This window comes from Oncorhynchus mykiss, chromosome 17 (genome assembly GCF_057628025.1).
Source record: "Oncorhynchus mykiss isolate SJ-2025 chromosome 17, ASM5762802v1, whole genome shotgun sequence".
Classification (NCBI taxonomy): domain Eukaryota; kingdom Metazoa; phylum Chordata; class Actinopteri; order Salmoniformes; family Salmonidae; genus Oncorhynchus; species Oncorhynchus mykiss.
In genome coordinates this window covers 73,172,181-73,193,230 of record NC_143038.1, presented here as the reverse complement: position 1 = coordinate 73,193,230, position 21,050 = coordinate 73,172,181, and the positions used below count along the sequence as shown (strand labels likewise).

The 21,050-nt window shown below is 43.3% G+C and overlaps 1 protein-coding gene across 1 annotated transcript in view; it reads right to left on the bottom strand.

Annotated features, from left to right (window-relative positions):
- LOC110493302 (dedicator of cytokinesis protein 3) overlaps positions 1-21,050 on the bottom strand; it is a 348,112-nt gene that overhangs the window by 129,301 nt on the left and 197,761 nt on the right. Inside the window, exons 6-9 of the mRNA XM_090206492.1 lie at positions 11,068-11,216; positions 6,374-6,458; positions 2,932-2,973; positions 2,536-2,693 (exon numbers count right to left, since the gene is read on the bottom strand). Coding sequence (XP_090062618.1) covers positions 2,536-2,693; positions 2,932-2,973; positions 6,374-6,458; positions 11,068-11,216 — 434 coding nt within the window. The remainder of the gene's footprint in view (positions 1-2,535; positions 2,694-2,931; positions 2,974-6,373; positions 6,459-11,067; positions 11,217-21,050) is intronic.

Here is a 21,050-nt window from a genome sequence, read left to right as displayed (position 1 = left end):
CGAGTCCCAGACGCAATCTATAGAGTCCCAGCCGCAATCTGTTAAATGATAGTTTGTCCTTATTTATATTCTGATGATAGTTTTGTCCTTATTTATATTCTGATGATAGTTTGTCCTTATTTATATTCTGATGATAGTTTGTCCTTATTTATATTCTGATGATAGTTTGTCCTTATTTATATTCTGATGATAGTTTGTCCTTATTTATATTCTGATGATAGTTTGTCCTTATTTATATTCTGATGATAGTTTGTCCTTATTTATATTCTGATGATAGTTTGTCCTTATTTATATTCTGATGATAGTTTGTCCTTATGTATATTCTGATGATAGTTTGTCCTTATTTATATTCTGATAATAGTTTGTCCTTACTGGACCCAAAAGTCGTGTTCATATTTTTTATAATGATTTCTTATGGTTGTTACATTGTCCAGAAGGAATGCATTTGGTTGGATGATTAACACCATGTGTATCCTGTACATACAACTAATACAACTTGAAACCCATGGACAGGTTGTGAGTGGGTAGGACTGCCTGAGATGGCGGTGAAATGATAGATATTTGACAAGCAAAGATATACTTCAGACCACATTTATTTAAATATGCCTCCTTGGTAACGAAGTCTCCGTGGTAACTACTGCAGCTCCTTTGGTCTCCAGGCGTACCTCCTCTAGTGTCCCCAGATTCTACTGTGTTACCATCAAACAGGTCCCCCTACAACAGAAACATCTACTGGGTTCTGTGACGATGACATGCAGCATGTCAACATCTTTAGTGGGATGATTTAGATCTTCTCAGTGACAGAATCCATTTAAAACATATATCCCTCAGAACAAAGGCTGCCACACACACACACACACACACACACACACACACACACACACACACACACACACACACACACACACACACACACACACACACACACACACATGTATTTGCCTCTTGTAGCCTGAGCTTGATGTCAGACCCACCAGCGAGGAGATGATAATACCAGACAACAGGTTATCAAGGTCAAACCAGCTGAACAGCTTTCCTCTGCCTGACCGCTGTGTGTGTGTGTGTGTGTGTGTGGCAGCCGCAGTTCCTGCTGCTCGTTTAAATGTGGGGAGAAAGAAGGACAGAGGAAGGAGGGAGATAATGAAACCCTCTCCTCTCCGTCTCCTCTCCATCTCCTCTCTGTCTCCTCTCTGTCTCTTTCTGTCTCCTCTCCGTCTCCTCTCTGTCTCCTCTCTGTCTCCTCTCTGTCTCCTCTCTGCCTGTCTCCTTTCTGTCTCTTTCTGTCTCCTCTCTGCCTGTCTCTTCTCTGCCTGTCTCCTCTCTGTATCCCCATGTCTCCTCTCTGTCTCCTCTCTGTCTTCTCATGTCTCCTCTCTGTCTCCCCTGTCTCCTCATGTATCCTCCCTCTCCTCTCTGTCTTCTCATGTCTCCTCCCTGTCTCCTCTCTGTCTCCTCTCTGTCTTCTCATGTCTCCTCCCTGTCTCCTCTCTGTCTCCTCTCTGTCTTCTCATGTCTCCTCATGTCTCCTCTCTGTCTCCTCTCTGTCTCCTTTCTGTCTCCTCTCTGTCTCCTCATGTCTCCTCTCTGTCTCCCCCCAGAGAAGGAAGTGCTCAGTGGAGCTGCACTATCCAGCTGTGTGACACATGCCATGTTACACACACACACACACACACACACACACACACACACACACACACACACACACACACACACACACACACACACACCCTACGCTACATCAGTGTCATTATACACATTAGCTATTCATTGTGTTTTATGATAATTAAAACAACCATACATTATTTATAAATCTCATTAACAAAGCTATTTATAATTCATTAGTGCATTACCGTACGGATGGTTCAACATCATGGACTAACTGTCAGGTAAATGTATACTGAATTACATTCTTAGCGAACGCTAATGTCAGATCCACCAGCCCTCCGTAAAAGACTCTGGAGCAAAGTGTTTTTCTAGTCTGAATAGATGTTGTCGGATCACAGTGTTCCTTAACCCGACCGTATCACCACTCCATCTATCTGCCGGCCCTCCTTTAGGTCATACGGTATTGGCTAGTGGGGCTCCCCGAGTGGCGCAGCGGTCCAAGGCACTGCATCTCAGTGATTCAAATCCAGGCTGTATCACAACCGGACGTGATTGGAGAGTCCCATAGGGCGGTGTAGGCAGTCATTGTAAATATGACTTTGTTCTTAACTGACTTTGCCTCGTTAAATAAAGGTTCAATAAATACATGTTCAATAAATAAATGATTAATAAATAAAGGTAAAAAATAAGCTATCCCGGTGATCTGTGTTCAGACCCCAACCATTAGCATCTTAGCACACTACTGTAGAAACTAGAGAAATCTCCCCACCTGATATGCTTGCTGTGTTAGCCCGCAGCGCTAAAGCCTAACAGTAGTTTATCAAACCAGCTACGTCACACACCTAGAAAGTCTAGAATCCCTTCTAGAATCCCTTCTTCTCCCATGTCAGACAGACCCAAACCATTAGCTTTATAGTAGCCTGTCTTTACCTGATGTGATTCCCCTCCCTGAGGTCGTAGAGGGAGAAGAAGATGTCTGTATCTTCTCCCATGGTGTTGTAGGTGAAGCTCTTCAGGTTGATGAACAGGTGGTGAGGGACGGGGATACAACAGGGCTCTACACCGTGACCCCGACGCACACTGTCACCCTGTTGGGGATGAGACACGACACACAGCCCTGGAGGTCAGGTCTACTGTCGGCCATGCTGGGTCGTTATGGGTCATCATGAGTAGGGTTAACAGAGTATTAATATCACGAGACGTGATAATAATACACTTGAACAATAAAACATTGGTTTATTAAACAAAGGTTCCACATTGTGAAGGTAATCGTCATGCAGTACTGACAGTGTGTGATACATAGCAACTGCTGAGAGTATGCTGTACCTGGGTTGTGCTTTGCTGGACACTGTGTCTGCTGGACAGATGCTGCAGCAACGAGAGAGAGAGATTATATATTATCTACCTCACTTGCTTTGGCAATGTGAACAAGTGTTTCCCATGCCAATAAAGCCCTTGAATTGAATTGAATTGAATTGAATTGAGAGAGAGTGAGAGAGAGAGAGAGACAGAGAGACAGAGAGACAGAGAGAGAGAGACAGAGAGAGAGAGAGAGAGAGAGAGAGAGAGAGAGAGAGAGAGAGAGAGACAGACAGAGAGAGACAGAGAGAGAGAGAGAGAGAGAGAGAGAGAGAAAGACATCCTCAGTTAGTCATGTGTCTAGTTTCTTACAGCGGAGACCTACCACTCTGCCATCTACCTCTACCCTCTCTGTCAGACCTACCACTCTGCCATCTACCCTCTCTGTCAGACCTACCACTCTGCCATCTACCCTCTTTGTCAGACCTACCACTCTGCCATCTACCCTCTCTGTCAGACCTACCACTCTGCCATCTACCCTCTCTGTCAGACCTACCACTCTGCCATCTACCCTCTCTGTCAGACCTACCACTCTGCCATCTACCCTCTCTGTCAGACCTACCACTCTGCCATCTACCCTCTCTGTCAGACCTACCACTCTGCCATCTACCCTCTCTGTCAGACCTACCACTCTGCCATCTACCTCTACCCTCTCTGTCAGACCTACCACTCTGCCATCTACCTCTACCCTCTCTGTCAGACCTGCCACTCTGCCATCTACCTCTACCCTCTCTGTCAGACCTACCACTCTGCCATCTACCCTCTCTGTCAGACCTACCACTCTGCCATCTACCCTCTCTGTCAGACCTGCCACTCTGCCATCTACCCTCTCTGTCAGACCTGCCACTCTGCCATCTACCCTCTCTGTCAGACCTACAACTCTGCCATCTACCTCTACCCTCTCTGTCAGACCTGCCACTCTGCCATCTACCTCTACCCTCTCTGTCAGACCTACCACTCTGCCATCTACCCTCTCTGTCAGACCTGCCACTCTGCCATCTACCCTCTCTGTCAGACCTGCCACTCTGCCATCTACCCTCTCTGTCAGACCTACAACTCTGCCATCTACCTCTACCCTCTCTGTCAGACCTGCCACTCTGCCATCTACCTCTACCCTCTCTGTCAGACCTACCACTCTGCCATCTACCCTCTCTGTCAGACCTACCACTCTGCCATCTACCTCTACCCTCTCTGTCAGACCTGCCACTCTGCCATCTACCTCTACCCTCTCTGTCAGACCTACCACTCTGCCATCTACCTCTACCCTCTCTGTCAGACCTACCACTCTGCCATCTACCCTCTCTGTCAGACCTGCCACTCTGCCATCTACCTCTACCCTCTCTGTCAGACCTACCACTCTGCCATCTACCCTCTCTGTCAGACCTGCCACTCTGCCATCTACCTCTACCCTCTCTGTCAGACCTGCCACTCTGCCATCTACCCTCTCTGTCAGACCTGCCACTCTGCCATCTACCCTCTCTGTCAGACCTGCCACTCTGCCATCTACCCTCTCTGTCAGACCTGCCACTCTGCCATCTACCTCTACCCTCTCTGTCAGACCTGCCACTCTGCCATCTACCCTCTCTGTCAGACCTGCCACTCTGCCATCTACCTCTACCCTCTCTGTCAGACCTGCCACTCTGCCATCTACCCTCTCTGTCAGACCTGCCACTCTGCCATCTACCTCTACCCTCTCTGTCAGACCTACCACTCTGCCATCTACCCTCTCTGTCAGACCTGCCACTCTGCCATCTACCCTCTCTGTCAGACCCGTTCCTATTCACCATTCCTATTCCCCATTCCTATTCCCCATTCCTATTCACCATTCATATTCATCATTCCTATTCATATTCCTCATTCCCATTCATAATTCCCATTCCCTATTCAGCATTCCTAATCCCCATTCCTATTCACCATTCCCTGTTCCTATTCACCGTTCCTATTCCCTATTCTCTATTCCTATTCCCTATTCCCATTCCCCATTCCCCATTGCCTATTCACAATTCCCTGTTCCCCATTCCTATTCCCTATTCCCCATTCCAATTCCCAATACGTTGTTTGTGGTCCACATATTCAGCTGGCTTAATGATTGACATGTTGAAACAAAGAACCAATCAGCTTTTTGCTTAGTTTTGTTGCTGTGATGAAAACAAGTGGTCCTTTATCAAAGCAGGAGCTCTGACAACACCACTAGGTTTACGGTACCTGTTGTTATGGCAACACCACTAGGTTTACGGTACCTGTTGTTATGACAACACCACTAGGTTTACAGTACCTGTTGTTATGGCAACACCATTAGGTTTACGGTACCTGTTGTTATGACAACACCACTAGGTTTACGGTACCTGCTCTAGATTAACTGTTGTTATGACAACACCACTAGGCTTACGGTACCTGTTGTTATGGCAACACCACTAGGTTTACGGTACCTGTTGTTATGACAACACCACTAGGTTTACGGTACCTGTTGTTATGACAACACCACTAGGTTTACGGTACCTGTTGTTATGGCAACATTACTAGGTTTACGGTACCATTTGTTATGACAACACCACTAGGTTTATGGTACCTACTCTAGATTAACTGTTGTTATGACAACACCACTAGGCTTACGGTACCTGTTGTTATGGCAACACCACTAGGTTTACGGCACCTGCTCTAGATTAACTGTTGTTATGGCAACACCACTAGGTTTACGGTACCTGTTGTTATGGCAACACCACTAGGTTTACGGTACCTGTTGTTATGACAACACCACTAGGTTTACGGCACCTGCTCTAGATTAACTGTTGTTATGGCAACACCACTAGGTTTACGGTACCTGTTGTTATGACAACACAACTAGGCTTACGGTACCTGTTGTTATGACAACACCACTAGGCTTACGGTACCTGCTCTAGATTAACTGTTGTTATGACAACACCACTAGGTTTACGGTACCTGCTCTAGATTAACTGTTGTTATGACAACACCACTAGGTTTACGGTACCTGCTGTAGATTAACTGTTGTTAAAGCTACATTGAATTTAGATTAATGTGCAAATCATCACATTTGAACACTAAATATCACATTTCTAAGCTCAGCCAGGTTTCTGCATATTCCATACACCGACAACAGACATGACTCGTGTGTGACCCCCCCCACCCCCAATGTCCTGGATAAAGTCCCCATCTGGCTGTTATACCATCATGTAAAATAAGATAAATAAACATTCAGTCTGTCCAGTGGCACCTAGCATTCTGTATAACATTTACATTTGGGTTATTTAGCATACGCTCTTATCCAGAGCGACTTAGTCCGTGAATTCAACTAAGTTAGTAGGAAAAAAACCAACCACATATTCCCGTTCAGTGGTAACGTTATACCTAGCATTTTGTATAAGTCTCTACAGTGGTCAGTGGTACCTACCATTTTGTATAAGTCTGAGACGCTGATCTGTTCTGCATCAACCATCTCAAAATCCTTCCTGGGTACGAGATCCAGGCCTAGGTGTCTGTTGAGTAGAGAGAGAGAGAACATGTTATGCTACTTTGTGACAATGTGACCCAACACACCTCCAGGCTGTGTAAGGGCTATTTTACTAAGAAGGAGAGTGATGGAGTACTGCATCAGATGACCTGGCCTCCACAATCCCCCGACCTCAACCCATTTGAGATGGTTTGGGATGAGTTGGACCGCAGAGTGAAGGAAAAGCAGCCAACAAGTGCTCAGCATATGTGGGAACTCCTTCAAGACTGTTGGAGAAGCATTCCAGGTGAAGTTTGTTGAGAGAAAGCCAAGAGTGTGCAAAGCTGGAATCACGGCAAATGGTGGCTACTTTGAAGAATATAAAATATATTTTGATTTATTAAACAGTTTTTTGGTTACTACAGTGCCTTGCGAAAGTATTCGGCCCCCTTGAACTTTGCGACCTTTTGCCACATTTCAGGCTTCAAACATAAAGATATAAAACTGTATTTTTTTGTGAAGAATCAACAACAAGTGGGACACAATCATGAAGTGGAACGACATTTATTGGATATTTCAAACTTTTTTAACAAATCAAAAACTGAAAAATTGGGTGTGCAAAATTATTCAGCCCCTTTACTTTCAGTGCAGCAAACTCTCTCCAGAAGTTCAGTGAGGATCTCTGAATGATCCAATGTTGACCTAAATGACTAATGATGATAAATACAATCCACCTGTGTGTAATCAAGTCTCCGTATAAATGCACCTGCACTGTGATAGTCTCAGAGGTCCGTTAAAAGCGCAGAGAGCATCATGAAGAACAAGGAACACACCAGGCAGGTCCAAGATACTATTGTGAAGAAGTTTAAAGCCGGATTTGGATACAAAAAATATTTCCCAAGCTTTAAACATCGCAAGGAGCACTGTGCAAGCGATAATATTGAAATGGAAGGAGTATCAGACCACTGCAAATCTACCAAGACCTGGCCGTCCCTCTAAACTTTCAGCTCATACGAGGAGAAGACTGATCAGAGATGCAGCCAAGAGGCCCATGATCACTCTGGATGAACTGCAGAGATCTACAGCTGAGGTGGGAGACTCTGTCCATAGGACAACAATCAGTCGTATATTGCACAAATCTGGCCTTTATGGAAGAGTGGCAAGAAGAAAGCCATTTCTTAAAGATATCCATAAAAAGTGTTGTTTAAAGTTTGCCACAAGCCACCTGGGAGACACACCAAACATGTGGAAGAAGGTGCTCTGGTCAGATGAAACCAAAATTGAACTTTTTGGCAACAATGCAAAATGTTATGTTTGGCGTAAAAGCAACACAGCTGAACACACCATCCCCACTGTCAAACATGGTGGTGGCAGCATCATGGTTTGGGCCTGCTTTTCTTCAGCAGGGACAGGGAATATGGTTAAAATTGATGGGAAGATGGATGGAGCCAAATACAGGACCATTCTGGAAGAAAACCTGATGGAGTCTGCAAAAAGACCTGAGACTGGGACGGAGATTTGTCTTCCAACAAGACAATGATCCAAAACATAAAGCAAAATCTACAATGGAATGGTTCAAAAATAAACATATTCAGGTGTTAGAATGGCCAAGTCAAAGTCCAGACCTGAATCCAATCGAGAATCTGTGGAAAGAACTGAAAACTGCTGTTCACAAATGCTGTCCATCCAACCTCACTGAGCTCGAGCTGTTTTGCAAGGAGGAATGGGAAAACATTTCAGTCTCTCGATGTGCAAAACTGATAGAGACATACCCCAAGCGACTTACAGCTGTAATCGCAGCAAAAGGTGGCGCTACAAAGTATTAACTTAAGGGGGCTGAATAATTTTGCACTCCCAATTTTTTTTGATTTGTTAAAAAAGTTTGAAATATCCAATAAATGTCGTTCCACTTCATGATTGTGTCCCACTTGTTGTTGATTCTTCACAACAAAATACAGTTTTATATCTTTATGTTTGAAGCCTGAAATGTGGCAAAAGGTTGCAAAGCTCAAGGGGGCTGAATACTTTCGCAAGGCACTGTATATGATTCCATATGTGTTATTTCATAGTTTTGATGTCTTCACTATTATTTTACAATGTAGAAAATAGTTTTAAAAAATAAAGAAAAACTCTTGAATGAGTAGGTGTGTCCAAACTTTCGACTGGTACTGTATGTATAACTATTTAACTACAGCTTTACAGCTTACTTTAACTACCGTAGATGTGAGTGTAACGACGGTTGCTGGAAGAAGGTGAGGACCAAGATGCAGCGTGGTAAGTGTTCAGCATTATTTTAATTAACTGAACACTAAATACAACGAGGAACAAAATAAACAACCGAAACAGCTCCGTCAGGTGCAAAACACACAAAACAGAAAATAACTACCCACAAAACCCATGTGGGCAAGAGCTACCTAAGTATGGTTCTCAATCAGAGACAACGATTGACAGCTGCCTCTGATTGGGAACCATACCAGGCCAAACACATAGAAATACAAAACATAGACTACAAAACATAGAATGCCCACCCCAACTCACACCCTGACCAAACTAAAACAGAGACATTAAAAATGGAACTATGGTCAGGACGTGACAGTGAGTGAAAATAGCTGTACGTAGCAGTAGAAGTTTTGTTGTCCGTTACTTATCTCCAATCAGGGTATGTATGGCACGGTCGTCTACTGAAACTGATGTACCCTTACAAATATTTATTTTCTAAATGAATTAACTGATAGCACTGTTTACATCCATTCGTGTAATTATCTCGTAAATAAATAGTAATCGAGAGCGTTGCAATAGATGTCTGCTGCTATAAGTTTTCAAAGTGTGCTGACAAATAACAAATAGGGGCCTTTCTTTTGTGAGAAAACCAGACAGATAAGCCAGGGGATTTTCGTAGTAAACATGACTTTAACAGCGTTTTGTCTGTGAGGATAGGAAAGAGGCTTATGGGGATTTCACCAGCCAAGACCAAGAATGAGTGTCAGGCTGGCTGTTGACATTACCTCATGTGTGTGTGTGTGTGTTTGTGTCTGTGTGCTAACCTGACACACTCATTAGACACTCCACCCCAGTCACTGTGTTGTAGTGTGACATACAGTGACTACAGTATTACCTACAATAACTACAGTATTACCTACAGTATTACCTACAGTGACTACAGTATTACCTACAGTAACTACAGTATTACCTACAGTATTACCTACAGTCACTACAGTATTACCTACAGTATTACCTACAGTAACTACAGTATTACCTACAGTATTACCTACAGTAACTACAGTATTACCTACAGTAACTACAGTATTACCTACAGTATTACCTACAGTAACTACAGTATTACCTACAGTATTACCTACAGTAACTACAGTATTACCTACAGTATTACCTACAGTGACTACAGTATTACCTACAATATTACCTACAGTAACTACAGTATTACCTACAGTATTACCTACAGTAACTACAGTATTACCTACAGTATTACCTACAGTAACTACAGTATTACCTACAGTAACTACAGTATTACCTACAGTATTACCTACAGTAACTACAGTATTACCTACAGTATTACCTACAGTAACTACAGTATTACCTACAGTATTACCTACAGTAACTACAGTATTACCTACAGTAACTACAGTATTACCTACAATATTACCTACAGTAACTACAGTATTACCTACAGTATTACCTACAGTAACTACAGTATTACCTACAGTATTACCTACAGTAACTACAGTATTACCTACAGTAACTACAGTATTACCTACAATATTACCTACAGTCACTACAGTATTACCTACAGTATTACCTACAGTAACTACAGTATTACCTACAGTATTACCTACAGTAACTACAGTATTACCTACAGTAACTACAGTATTACCTACAATATTACCTACAGTCACTACAGTATTACCTACAGTATTACCTACAGTAACTACAGTATTACCTACAGTATTACCTACAGTAACTACAGTATTACCTACAATATTACCTACAGTCACGACAGTATTACCTACAGTATTACCTACAGTAACTACAGTATTACCTACAGTAACTACAGTATTACCTACAGTATTACCTACAGTATTACCTACAGTCACTACAGTATTACCTACAGTATTACCTACAGTCACTACAGTATTACCTACAATATTACCTACAGTCACTACAGTATTACCTACAGTATTACCTACAGTATTACCTAGAGTCACTACAGTATCACCTACAGTATTACCTACAGTAACTACAGTATTACCTACAGTATTACCTACAGTCACTACAGTATTACCGACAGTATTACATAGAGTCACTACAGCATTACCTACAGTATTACCTACAGTAACTACAGTATTACCTACAGTATTACCTACAGTCACTACAGTATTACCTACAGTCACTACAGTATTTCCTACAGTATTACCTACAGTATTACCTACACTCACTACAGTATTACCTACAATATTACCTACAGTCACTACAGTATTACCTACAGTATTACCTACAGTAACTACAGTATTATCTACAGCCACTACAGTATTACCTACAGTCACTACAGTATTACCTACAGTCATTACAATATTACCTACAGTATGAACCTACAGTCACTACAGTATAACAGAAGGGTACATTACTGTAAGTGAACTCACTCGTTGCCCCAGTCCAGGCGGACTGTGATGTGTTTCTTGACATCTCTGAACTGATCCTGGGTCAGGTGACCAGACAGCATCTGTCTCCGAAGGTCAAACAGCTCATTCATCACGTGACGCAACTTGTAGAACAAGTCCACCTTGTGTTTCTATAGGAGAGGCGAGAGAGAGAGAGAGAGAGAGAGAGAGAGAGAAGAGAGAAAGAGAGGAGAGAGAGAGAGAAGAGAGAAAGAGAGGAGAGAGAAAGAGAAGAGAGAGAGAGAGAAGAGAGTGAGAAGAGAGAGAAGAGAGATGAGAGGAGAGAAGAGAGAAAAGAGAGAGAGATGAGAGGAGAGAGTAGAGAGAGAGAAGAGCGAGAGAGAGAGAAAAGAGAGAGAGAGAGAAAGAAAAGAGAGAGAGAGAGAGAAAGAGAGAGAGAGAGAAACAAATCAATAAAAACAGAAACACTAAAAGTACTTCAACAAATACACTCATTTAGAAACACAATTGCCTTCTAACCTGCATCAACCAGCATCAACCAGCATTAGTCAGTCAGTCAGGAGATAGCAGGCCTGGCTAACCTGCGTCAACCAGCATCAGTCAGTCAGTCAGTCAGGCGATAGCAGATCTGGCTAACCTGCGTCAACCAGCATCAGTCAGTCAGTCAGTCAGTCAGGAGACAGCAGATCTGGCTAACCTGTATTAGTCAGTAATTAGTCAGGAGATAGCAGATCTGGCTAACCTGCATTAGTCAGTAATCAGTCAGGAGACAGCAGATCTGGCTAACCTGCATTAGTCAGTAATTAGTCAGGAGACAGTAGATCTGGCTAACCTGCATTAGTCAGTAATCAGTCAGGAGACAGCAGATCTGGCTAACCTGTATTAGTCAGTAATCAGTCAGGAGACAGCAGATCTGGCTAACCTGCATTAGTCAGTAATCAGTCAGGAGACAGCAGATCTGGCTAACCTGTATTAGTCAGTAATCAGTCAGGAGACAGCAGATCTGGCTAACCTGCATTAGTCAGTAATCAGTCAGGAGACAGCAGATCTGGCTAACCTGCATTAGTCAGTAATCAGTCAGGAGACTGAATTCCTGGCCTGCATTATGAGTTTCTATGAAACAGCCTATGTAAGTTTAGATGTGAGTTCCGTTAGCAGGCAGTCCGATACACCTGGGAGAAAAACTATGCTGAAGGTGTGAAGTCATCTTCTACCTCTGTCTATTATTAGAACAAAACACGGACAGAAAAAGAAGCTCATTTTCCTGAAAGGCCCAGTTCCTCCAGAATGTATGAAGTCCGGTGAGTTATTGTCAGTATGGAGGTAGGTTATAGGTCTGATGTCCTGGACCAGAGGCGTCACAAACGGTATTTGTCATTTCTGCTATTTTATTAGGATCCCTATTAGCTGTTGCCAAAGCAGCAGCTACTCTTCCTGTGGTCCACACAGAACACAGAACACAGAACACAGAACACAGAACACAGAGCACAGAACACAGAACACAGAACACAAAACATGACATTAATACAAGAACAGCTCAAGGACAGAACTACAGAAATATTTAAAAAGGCACACGTAGCCTACATATCAACACACACACACACACTATCTAGGTCCAATAGCCTACATATCAATACATACACGCACTATCTAGGTCCAATAGCCTACATATCAATACACACACACACTATCTAGGTCCAATAGCCTACATATCAACACACACACACACACTATCTAGGTCCAATAGCCTACATATCAATACACACACACACACTATCTAGGTCCAATAGCCTACATATCAACACACACACACACACTATCTAGGTCCAATAGCCTACATATCAACACACACACACACACTATCTAGGTCCAATAGCCTACATATCAACACACACACACACACTATCTAGGTCCAATAGCCTACATATCAACACACACACACACACTATCTAGGTCCAATAGCCTACATATCAACACACACACACACACTATCTAGGTCCAATAGCCTACATATCAACACACACACACACACTATCTAGGTCCAATAGCCTACATATCAACACACACACACACTATCTAGGTCCAATAGCCTACATATCAACACATACACACACTGTCTAGGTCCAATAGCCTACATATCAACACACACACTGTCTAGGTCCAATAGCCTACATATCAACACACACACACACTATCTAGGTCCAATAGCCTACATATCAACACACACACTATCTAGGTCCAATAGCCTACATATCAACACACACACTATCTAGGTCCAATAGCCTACATATCAACACACACACTATCTAGGTCCAATAGCCTACATATCAACACACACACACACTATCTAGGTCCAATAGCCTACATATCAATGTATACACACACACTATCTAGGTCCAATAGCCTACATATCAACACACACACTATCTAGGTCCAATAGCCTACATATCAATGTATACACACACACTATCTAGGTCAAATAGGGGAGAGGCGTTGTGCCGTGAGGTGTTGCTTTATCTGTTTTTTGAAACCAGGTTTGGCTGTTTATTTGAGCAATATGAGATGAAAGGAAGTCCCATGCAATAATGTCTCTATTTAATACTGTACGCTTTCTTTAATTTGTTCAGGATTTGGGGACTGTGAAAAGACCCCTGATGGCACGTCTGGCGGGATAAGTGTGTGTGTGTCAGAGCTGTGTATAAGTTGACTATGCAAACAATTAGGGATTTTCAACACATTCATGTTTCTTATAAAAAGAAGCAGTGATGCAGTCAGTCTCTCCTCAACTCTTAGCCAAGAGAGACTGGCAGCATAGTATTAATATCAGCCCTTTGATTAAACCGAAGAGCAAGATGTGCTGCTCTGTTCTGGACCAGCTGCAGCTGAACTATGTCTTTCCTTATAGCCCTCAACCACACTGCTGGACAGTAATCAAGATAAGATAAAACTAGAGCCTGCAGGACTTGCTTTGTGGAGTCAAAAAAGCAGAGCATCTCTTTATTACAGACAGACCTCTCCCCATCTCTATATTACAGACAGACCTCTCCCCATCTCTTTATTACAGACAGATCTCTCCCCATCTCTATATTACAGACAGACCTCTCCCCATCTCTTTATTACAGACAGACCTCTCCTCATCTCTACATTATGACAGACCTCTCCTCATCTCTTTATTACAGACAGACCTCTCCCCATCTCTACATTATGACAGACCTCTCCCCATCTCTATATTACAGACAGACCTCTCCCCATCTCTTTATTACAGACAGACCTCTCCTCATCTCTACATTATGACAGACCTCTCCTCATCTCTTTATTACAGACAGACCTCTCCCCATCTCTACATTATGACAGACCTCTCCCCATCTCTATATTACAGACAGACCTCTCCCCATCTCTTTATTACAGACAGACCTCTCCTCATCTCTTCATTACAGACAGACCTCTCCCCATCTCTATATTACAGACAGACCTCTCCTCATCTCTACATTATGACAGACCTCTCCTCATCTCTTTATTACAGACTGACCTCTCCCCATCTCTACATTATGACAGACCTCTCCCCATCTCTATATTACAGACAGACCTCTTCCCATCTCTTTATTACAGACAGACCTCTCCTCATCTCTTCATTACAGACAGACCTCTCCCCATCTCTACATTATGACAGACCTCTCCCCATCTCTATATTACAGACAGACCTCTCCCCATCTCTACATTATGACAGACCTCTCCCCATCTCTTTATTACAGGCAGACCTCTCCCCTTCTCTTCATTACAGACAGACCTCTCCCCATCTCTATATTACAGACAGACCTCTCCCCATCTCTATATTACAGACAGACCTCTCCTCATCTCTATATTACAGACAGACCTCTCCTCATCTCTTTATTACAGACAGACCTCTCCCCATCTCTTTATTACAGACAGACCTCTCCCCATCTCTTTATTACAGACAGACCTCTCCTCATCTCTATATTACAGACAGACCTCTCCCCATCTCTATATTACAGACAGACCTCTCCCCATCTCTTTATTACAGACAGACCTCTCCCCATCTCTATATTACAGACAGACCTCTCCCCATCTCTTTATTACAGACAGACCTCTCCCCATCTCTATATTACAGACAGACCTCTCCCCATCTCTTTATTATGACAGACCTCTCCCCATCTCTTTATTACAGAGAGACCTCTCCCCATCTCTTAATTACAGACAGACCTCTCTCTCCCCATCTCTTTATTACAGACAGACCTCTCCCTCTTTATTACAGACAGACCTCTCCCCATCTCTTTATTACAGACAGACCTCTCCCCATCTCTTTATTACAGACAGACCTCTCCCCATCTCTTTATTACATACAGACCTCTCCTCATCTCTTTATTACAGACAGACCTCTCCCCATCTCTTTATTACAGACAGACCTCTCCCCATCCCTTTATTACAGACAGACCTCTCCCCATCTCTTTATTACTGACAGACCTCTCCCCATCTCTTTATTACAGACAGACCTCTCCCCATCTCTTTATTACAGACAGACCTCTCCCCATCTCTTTATTACAGACAGACCTCTCCCCATCTCTTTATTACAGACAGACCTCTCCTCATCTCTTTATTACAGACAGACCTCTCCCCATCTCTACATTATGACAGACCTCTCCCCATCTCTTTATTACAGACAGACCTCTCCCCATCTCTTTATTACAGACAGACCTCTCCCCATCTCTTTATTACAGACAGACCTCTCCCCATCTCTATATTACAGACAGACCTCTCCCCATTTCTATATTACAGACAGACCTCTCCCCATCTCTTTATTACAGACAGACCTCTCCCCATCTCTTTATTACAGACAGACCTCTCCTCATCTCTTCATTACAGACAGACCTCTCCCCATCTCTTTATTACAGACAGACCTCTCCCCATCTCTTTATTACAGACAGACCTCTCCTCATCTCTTTATTACAGACAGACCTCTCCCCATCTCTATATTACAGACAGACCTCTCCCCATCTTTACAACCATTGAATCTATATGTTTGACCATAACAGTTTACAATCTGAGGAAACGCCAAGTAATTTAGTCTCCTCAACTTGTTCCACAGCCACACCATTCAAATGGCACCCTATTCCCTGCATAGTGCAGTACTTCAGACCAGGGCTGGCACCCTATTCCCTGCATAGTGCAGTACTTCAGACCAGGGCTGGCACCCTATTCCCTGTATAGTGCAGTACTTTAGACCAGAGCCTTATGGCACCCTATTCACTACTTTAGACCAGAGCCTTATGGCACCCTATTCACAACTTTAGACCAGAGCATTATGGCACCCTATTCACGACTTTAGACCAGAGCTAAATGGCACCCTGTTCCCTACATAGTGCACTATTCAGAGGGGTTGGGTTAAATGCAAAAGACACATTTCAGTTGAATGCACTCAGCTGTACAACTGACTAGATATCCCTGACCAGAGCCCATAGGACCAATAGGAAATAGGGGGCCAGCTGTTTTAATGCTAGAGTCCTGGACCAGAGCCCATCTGGCAGGGTTAGTGATAAGGACTTGGCAGGAACCACACATCATATCACAGTTACAGAACGCCACCTGGGCTTATCACACTTATAAAGGAATCTAGGTGAGCACACCATACACATAGGCAGGCAGTCTAACGTGCAGGCACACACACACACACAGTCTTGTACAGCTAACCTTGTGAGGACACAAAATTCAGTCCCATTCAAAATCCTGTTTTCACTAACCCCTAACCCTAACCTTAAAACTAACCCTAGCTCCTAACCTTAAAACTAACCCTAGCTCCTAACCCTAGCTCATAACCCTAAATCCTAAAACTAAGGTAGCCTAGTGGTTAGAGCGTTGGAATAGTAACCGAAAGGTTGCAAGTTTGAATCCCCGAGCTGTCGTTCTGCCCCTGAACAGGCAGTTAACCCACTGTTCCTAGGCCGTCATTGAAAATAAGAATTTGTTCTTAACTGACTTGCCTAGTAAAATAAAAATAAAACTAACCCTAACACAAGCTCCCAACCCTAGGTTCTAACCCTAAAACCAAACCTAGCTTATAACCCTAGCTACTAACCCAAGCTCCTAACCCTAGCTCCTAACCCTAAAACCAACCCTAGCTCCCTAACCCTAACACCAACCCTAGCTCCCTAACCCTAAAACTACTCCTGACCCTAGCTCCTAACCCTAACTCTAGCTCCCAACCCTAGGTTCTACCCCAACCCTAAAACTAACCATAGCTCTTAACCCTAACCTTAAAACTAATCTTAGCCGGGGCGACCAGCACGGGAAAAAATGGAATGGTGACATTTGCAACATTGGTTGTCTATCTCTCATTTGTACGTCATGTCAATGGTATCATGTCACCGTGTGGGACTGTGGGTCAATTAACCTTGTCGGAGTGGGCGCCCTGATTCTAGTTTGGGAGCTAGGCAGGCTGCTGCCTGGGAATGTCTCCCACTCAGAAGTACGAGATGGGCGGGGTAGGATGACCTCAGGTCTCCCCACTGGAAGTCCAAGGTAGGGGGAGCAGGGGAATCTATCAAATAGCGCACCTCTAACTTTTGTAAAGTACTAATGCAATTGGTAAAATCAGTCACACTACGAAATTCTACCAAATAAACCACAATTTATTCATAATAATGTGAATATATAGTTTCACAGACATGTTGTTGCATTTTTTTCTGGTTTGTGTGAAATCATTAAGAATAGTATAAAACCAGTCTGCCCACCACCAAGGAGAATTGGTTTAGTCTTGACTCTTGGTTGACAGTGTTGGGGGATGGGTAATGTAGTCTTGACTCTTGGTTGATAGTGTTGGGGGATGGGTAATGTAGTCTTGACTGTTGGTTGACAGTGTTGGGGGATGGGTAGTGTAGTCTTGACTCTTGGTTGATAGTGTTGGGGGATGGGTAATGTAGTCTTGACTGTTGGTTGACAGTGTTGGGGGATGGGTAATGTAGTCTTGACTCTTGGTTGATAGTGTTGGGGGATGGGTAATGTAGTCTTGACTGTTGGTTGACAGTGTTGGGGATGGGTAGTGTAGTCTTGACTCTTGGTTGACAGTGTTGGGGGGATGGGTAATGTAGTCTTGACTGTTGGTTGACAGTGTTGGGGGGATGGGTAATGTAGTCTTGACTGTTGGTTGACAGTGTTGGGGGGATGGGTAGTGTAGTCTTGACTCTTGGTTGACAGTGTTGGGGGATGGGTAGTGTAGTCTTGACTCTTGGTTGACAGTGTTGGGGGATGGTTAATGTAGTCTTGACTCTTGGTTGACAGTGTTGGGGGATGGGTAGTGTAGTCTTGACTCTTGGTTGACAGTGTTGGGGGGATGGGTAATGTAGTCTTGACTGTTGGTTGACAGTGTTGGGGGGATGGGTAATGTAGTCTTGACTGTTGGTTGACAGTGTTGGGGGATGGGTAATGTAGTCTTGACTCTTGGTTGACAGTGTTGGGGGATGGGTAGTGTAGTCTTGACTCTTGGTTGACAGTGTTGGGGGGATGGGTAATGTAGTCTTGACTGTTGGTTGACAGTGTTGGGGGATGGGTAATGTAGTCTTGACTGTTGGTTGACAGTGTTGGGGGATGGGTAATGTAGTCTTGACTCTTGGTTGACCGTGTTGGGGGATGGGTAGTGTAGTCTTGACTCTTGGTTGACAGTGTTGGGGGATGGGTAATGTAGTCTTGACTGTTGGTTGACAGTGTTGGGGGATGGGTAATGTAGTCTTGACTGTTGGTTGACAGTGTTGGGGGGATGGGTAATGTAGTCTTGACTGTTGGTTGACAGTGTTGGGGGATGGGTAATGTAGTCTTGACTCTTGGTTGACAGTGTTGGGGGATGGGTAGTGTAGTCTTGACTGTTGGTTGACAGTGTTGGGGGGATGGGTAATGTAGTCTTGACTGTTGGTTGACAGTGTTGGGGGATGGGTAATGGAGTCTTGACTCTTGGTTGACAGTGTTGGGGGGATGGGTAATGTAGTCTTGACTCTTGGTTGACAGTGTTGGGGGGATGGGTAATGTAGTCTTGACTCTTGGTTGACAGTGTTGGGGGATGGGTAATGTAGTCTTGACTCTTGGTTGACAGTGTTGGGGGATGGGTAATGTAGTCTTGACTCTTGGTTGACAGTGTTGGGGGGATGGGTAGTGTAGTCTTGACTCTTGGTTGACAGTGTTGGGGGGATGGGTAATGTAGTCTTGACTCTTGGTTGACAGTGTTGGGGGGATGGGTAGTGTAGTCTTGACTCTTGGTTGACAGTGTTGGGGGGATGGGTAATGTAGTCTTGACTCTTGGTTGACAGTGTTGGGGGGATGGGTAGTGTAGTCTTGACTCTTGGTTGACAGTGTTGAGGGATGGGTAATGTTTTGATGCTCGAGTGCCAAATCAACACAAATCTGTTTCTATTTGTCTTTGTTACTTCTTTTTAATATATGACTCTTATTTTCGTATATATTTAATAATTTTAAATGTTATGATTATTTATTTGTGTCGTTCCAAATTTCTGAATAAAAATTACAGTTAGTGCAGAATGTCTGAGTGGCGGTGTAGTTGCCTTACCAGGCCATGATGCAGCCCGACCCTCGATGGTGTCGATGGTGTATGCTCTCGATGGTGTTCCTGTAGAACACTGTGTCATGACGTTGGCCTGTGGGTAAGGTTTATGACCCCCCATAAATGCCTTTCTCCCTTCCCTCTCTCTCTTGACTCTACAGAGGGACTCTTGAGTAGCCTTTGTTAAACAGAGAGTCTGGGAACATCAAACAAGTGGGGGGAAAGGAACCATATTTCGGTAATAGAACCAGTTGAAAATATGCGTTGGTAATTAATGAATTTGATGTCAGTTCGGTTGTCATCTGAGACAATATGACTGATGACATGACAACCTAAACTGTATCTGGGAAAGTCTACACATTCTAGTTATCAGATTCACATGGAATTGTTGTGCAATTTAAATGTTTAAATATAAAATTATTGGTGAAAAGATTAAATGTAATTTTAGCTTCCAAATGAGAGATTTAGGTTTTCATAAGGTTAGGGCTCTGCTCAATCAGTGGCCCGCCCCTGTGAAGAGACATGGGTTATAAACTATGAAAACACACCCTTCTCCCTCCACTATATAAAGCCTTGATGAAAATGTAAACTCCTGTTCCGGGTACATTAGGAGGACGATCTGATGTCAGAATTGTTCAGATAATAACTACAGAACGAAGCCAACCTCAGCGTGAGCTTTGGTTGCGAATGGTATGAACTTTGAACTATTATTCACTACAGAAGTGATACCTCCTAGCCGTTGAGTTAGCAGCGGCCGCTGTAAACGTGGGCTAGGAAAGGACGGACAGAGTAACCTGTCTAACACACAACGACAACACTACAACGTTTCCCGTTCACCACCAGAGACACTCTTCAAAGGACAAAGGACTCTGTTGAGCAACACGGCCTTCCATCTACCACCAACCTATTGAAGCGCAGCTCAGAGTAAATATTTATTGCATTTTCCTTTTCCAAATGGGCGGTAATTTAGAATACATGAGATTCTGTATTTACGATAGAGTAGCTGCCTACGGCCAGATAGAGACATAGCTTCTCCCTTTGTTCCTCAAGTCTTCCCGCTCTTTCACACAAACCCAAACTTTTCTTTGTGTAACCAGCTGTCATATCTGTTCCGGCGCTAGGGATGTTTTCCTTTATGACATCATTTGTAATCAATGTATGATTCATTCTGTGTTTAAGTAATTCTGTGTGGTATTAGGTATTTAGTAAATAAATAATTAAACCCAATTTTGCATTGCTGATTCAACTTGTTAGGCAGTGTTCGTGAAGATAATCAAGAATTTACAACTTTCAGATGAGACTGAAATAAGGTGACGATTAATATTGACTGCTATTGATGTAAAATATTACTAGGTCTTTAAGAGATTATTCGGAAGATAACAGCTCTATAAATATAATTTTGTGGTGCCCCGACTTTCTAGTTAATTACATTTACATGATT